Source organism: Pundamilia nyererei, unplaced genomic scaffold (assembly GCF_000239375.1).
Source record: "Pundamilia nyererei isolate P.nyererei 1_Seehausen unplaced genomic scaffold, PunNye1.0 scaffold00076, whole genome shotgun sequence".
In the NCBI taxonomy this organism is placed as follows: Eukaryota; Metazoa; Chordata; class Actinopteri; order Cichliformes; family Cichlidae; genus Pundamilia; species Pundamilia nyererei.
This window is the reverse complement of record NW_005187477.1, coordinates 595,221-599,524: the sequence shown is the minus strand read 5'-3', so window position 1 is coordinate 599,524 and position 4,304 is coordinate 595,221. Positions and strand designations below refer to the sequence as shown.

Sequence of the window (4,304 nt, the reverse complement as noted above, 5' to 3'; positions counted from 1 at the left end):
CCCCCCCCCCCAAAAAAAATCCTCTTTTAAGGATTTGGCAATGAATGGGTAGAAAAGTAGCTTCATTCAGCTCCCTCCTCCTCTCTCCGAGCCCTCCCTGCCCATTACAATTCAGGACCCCCTCCCCCCAAACACACACACACATTAACGCACATTAACACACACACACCCCTCCCTGCCCGCCCCCTGAAGCACACAGGCAGGAGGTGGGTGGGTTTCCCCAACTATTTAAGGAGATTCCAACAGATGGTTGAGTGACTTTCCTCCTGGGGACACTTTGCTCTTTTCCCAAACTTCTTGTCTCCTTCACAACAGACTGGGCTACTTTTGTTTTTCCTTTTCCTTCCCCCAAAATATATTTTTTAATTTTACTCCTGAGCTTTTTCAGAATTGTTTTTCCTTCTCTTTGGACCCCAAAAACTTCTGTGCTTAATATCCTTGTGAGATCAGACAACAGCTCATTGACTCGGTGAGGACGGTGGAGCTAACCATGCCCTCCGACTTTCTAACACCTTTCCTGGAACTAGATGAGGAGTTCTGCAAGGTGAGAGAGACCGATCAAAAACCTTTATATATGTGTACCAGCATGCCTGAAACACGATCAGCTTGTGCCTATACGAGCTGAATTAGGAGTAAATTATTAAGCTCATTAATTTGTGTTAAAAACATAAAGTGATGAAATGCTACAAATTTATTGTCTAATTTAAAGCATGAGTGTGGTTTAAACTTTAATATTTTGTAGAAAATTCAGATTCAGATGGTGTTAAAAGCTGTTCAATCTTTAGTTGTGTTATGTTGTAACTTTACAGTGTCGCGTGTTAACTTTTTCAGATTTTGGGGGCTTCATTTAATTTTTTTTTTTGCAATTTTTAAATGTTATTTAATGAAACAGTAACAGGAAAACAGGCTGTTTGCTGTTTCTTTTAAATTATGTGTTATTTTTAAATGATTTTTTTGTGCAACTTTAGAGATGTTTGAGCAAATCCAATTTATAAGACCTCTGGCTTTAGCTGCAACTCTAAAATCTCCTTTCAGCTCGCCTTGGCCCTGCAAGCCCCGCTCCAGCGCTCCAGGAATGCACGGCACTCATCTATTCTTCTCCTCTCTCCTTTTGTGCAACAGAATTTCCGCAGCCTGGAGGCGACAGATGGCTCGTCTACCAGCTCCCAGCAGCAACGGCAGCAGCACAGTCAAAGGGTGCTCGGCTTCCAGCGACGTCACTCTCTCTGCCCTGTGACCCTCCCAAACTCCAAGTTCAACCGCAGCAGTTGTGAGATGACCGAGTCAGCCTGTTGGGGCCTAAATGTGACCTCCAACCAGCAGTGGAGCAGGGAGGGTCAGCTTCCCCGCTCCTCGCTCAGCCACATCCCCTTCAGAGTTGACCGCTCAGTCAGCATGATCGAGGGCAACAGTTTGGGAGGGAGAGAGGACAAAGCAGCCAACTTGTCCCCACCACTGCTACTCCCCCCACCTGGCCTATGCATCAGTAACACCTCCATCTCCTCAGCTGCTTCCTCCTCTTCCTCCAGACCCACGCTGCCTCCACCACCACCACCACACATCTCCACTCGATACAAGACGGAACTGTGCCGCACATATGAGGAAAGTGGGGCCTGCAAGTACGGCGCCAAGTGCCAGTTTGCTCATGGCATGGACGAGCTGAGAGGCCTCAACCGTCATCCCAAATATAAGACAGAGCCCTGCCGCACGTTCCACACCATAGGCTTCTGTCCGTACGGTGCCCGCTGCCACTTCATTCACAACGCGGATGAGCTCAATGCCGGCAATGCTGCTGCGTCTCCACAGAAGCAGAAGCTCAGGCCTCCTCTGCTGCGCCACAGCCTCAGCTTCGCAGGCTTCTCCTCCTCTCCGCAGACCTTCCAGCCAGTAAAGGAGTCACAGCCTTCCTCCTTCCTTTTCACCAGGGCCTCCTCTGTCTCTCCTCCTCCGTCCTCCGTAGGAAGCCCTGAGCTCCTTTCCCCTCTCTTTCCCGAACCCGGCCCACTGAAGCATTACCCCTTCCCCTTCTCTGGCATCGGTGACCTGGCTGGTGACAGCGGTGATTCAGCTCTTCGCTTCTTCGCCGTGACCGATTCTGTCAGCGCCCGGTGTCCCACCTCAACTTTCACACCCAAAAGCCTCCCTTACCTGCTCCCCCAACAGCCTCCAGCCTCCCTGAATGCCTGTCCCAGCCTTCAGCGCTGCTCCTCAGCTGACTCCCTCTCTGAAGAAGGCTACACATCCTCCTGCTCCCTCAGCTCTTCCTCCAGTGGCACAGAGTCACCGAGCTTCGAGGGCCGACGACTACCCATCTTCAGCCGCCTTTCTGTTTCAGACGAGTAGGGAAGGGTTTTACTGTAGGGCTGAATTTAATCAGGGATATATAGTCTAATAGTTTTAACTCTATGTGGCCAGTATATGATGTTGGTCTTTTCAAAAAGAATTAAGACATTGGGTTTTCTGTTCCCTCTTAAATCCAGCAGAGTACCTATCTTTGTGCATATTGCATTTTTCATCCAAGCAGTTGTAGCGCTGCTCAGTGTTCGTCCAGTTTAAGCTGACTTTTCCTTGTTTTTCTTTTCTTAAGCTTGTTTTTCATGCCGTTGTTACTGCTGTATACTGTTGTATACCCATTTTTAGGGACTACTCTGAGGGTTCTTCACTCAGCTCAGCATTCATCCTTGTGCTGTTCCTGCTCAGAGGGGAGTTCTGTGTGAGAATTCCCTGTACCCTTATTTATGAAGGAATTTAACATTAGTGCTGTTCGCTCTGTACTGTTGGGTTTATTTGCAGGTCAGTTTCAACAATGCAAGCCTACAGCACTTCTCCAGTCATATTTTGGGCAGTTTAACTGTAATTCTTTCCAGCTTCTTGTCCAAGACGGTTGAATAACTGTATGCTGCCACTGACTGATCAATTGATTGTATGTCAGCTACTTTAAATGCTTTAGCAACAAAATCTAGCCCAGGTGTAGGCATCCCACTGACTCTAGTTACCAAAGTTAGAGTTCTCCTAACCTACTAGTACTGCTAGCCATGGCAGGTGATACACAGTGTTATAATTATTACTATAGCCTAACACTTTTTTTAGCCATATTTATTGCTTTGTGTACAATTGATTGTTCATGTCATGTTTGCTTTGTGATTGTGTTTATGCATTCTTAATAATGCCTGAGAAATTATGCTATACTTATGCATTCATTTTGTCCATCTGCTTGGTTTTACACTTTCCAGTAGCTTTAAGAAGGCTTGCGGAGAGGAGAGGGAAGGAGGACGTGAAACATTTTGGCATTCTGTATTTATGTTGCCTTACTGGCTTATAGGCCTGACAGAAATCAAGACTCGCTGAGCTTTCACGCCACAAGCAGTGCAGTGCCTTCTCCAGCATCCTCTGCCATTTGGTGTCGGTGTGAGCGCACAGCGAGTCTACTCTCCTCTCCGTTAAGCCTCACGTCCTGATCCACGTAACATTTTCTTCAACTGATAAATCCTGTTAAACATAAAGCAAAACAAGACTTTGATGTGAGCCAGCAGTGGCAAATAAAAATGTCAGTACATTATGAGATACACCAAAACCACCAAGAGAACGAAAACATCTTTTGTAATGTGTGAAAAGTGCGGTGATGTCCTGCACATGAGGACCGTTGTGTCTCGTGGTCAAAATTTTTTATAGTTTGTTTTATAGTTGACTTTAATCTATCCGAGTTGGTTTAATGACAATGTGTTTGGTCGACCTCTGTTGCACGCTAGCTTGCCAAGTCTCTGAGTGGCAGGTGAAATCACGCGAGTTCAAATAAAATTTAGGCCAGATTTAAATTTTTTTTTTGTTCATGAAAATTCTCTGACCTGTCCTGAGTCCAGAGAGGCTTCTTGTTGCTGTAGCTTGTTGCTGGCTTGACAGCGAGCTGTTTTTGTAACTTTTAACTTAAAGTCTTATTTATTTTGATTTTCAAAGCAGAACCTATATTGTGTTGTTGGATAATGCGTGTTTTGATTTACATAATTTAAGTGCATCTATTGTTTACATTCCATGGGTTATGTTGATATGCTAGCTCTTTATCTTAATATATATGTCCACCTTTATTTCAAAATAAAAGTCCTTGAAAAAATAAGAATTCTATCTTGAATTTTATTACACTTGTTTCCTTTTGTTACCATACCTTCTTAAGGTCAGAATCTAAGAATTAGGTCAATTATTTAATATGTAAACTATGATTACAAAAAGCAAAAAGTAGCCCATTAACCTTTCTCCCACATGAACACGTGAACTCTTACTTCACTTCACCAACATTTCCAGTAGAATTC

The 4,304-nt window shown here is 44.8% G+C and overlaps 1 protein-coding gene across 1 annotated transcript; it reads left to right on the top strand.

The window, feature by feature from the left end:
* Positions 1-370: 370 nt before the first annotated feature.
* Positions 371-4,094, top strand: LOC102215947 (zinc finger protein 36, C3H1 type-like 1). Its single transcript, XM_005737440.1, has 2 exons — positions 371-544; positions 1,123-4,094. Exons 1-2 carry the CDS (start codon positions 491-493, stop codon positions 2,341-2,343), a joined length of 1,275 nt encoding a protein of 424 aa, XP_005737497.1. The 5' UTR covers positions 371-490; the 3' UTR covers positions 2,344-4,094.
* The last annotated feature ends 210 nt before the right edge of the window (positions 4,095-4,304 follow it).

Coding starts and splice junctions, on each gene's coding strand:
- LOC102215947 (XM_005737440.1), top strand. CDS start 491: ATGCCCTCCGACTTTCTAACACCTTTCCTGGAACTAGATGAGGAGTTC. Junction 545..1,122: donor TAGATGAGGAGTTCTGCAAG/GTGAGAGAGACC, acceptor TTTGTGCAACAG/AATTTCCGCAGCCTGGAGGC.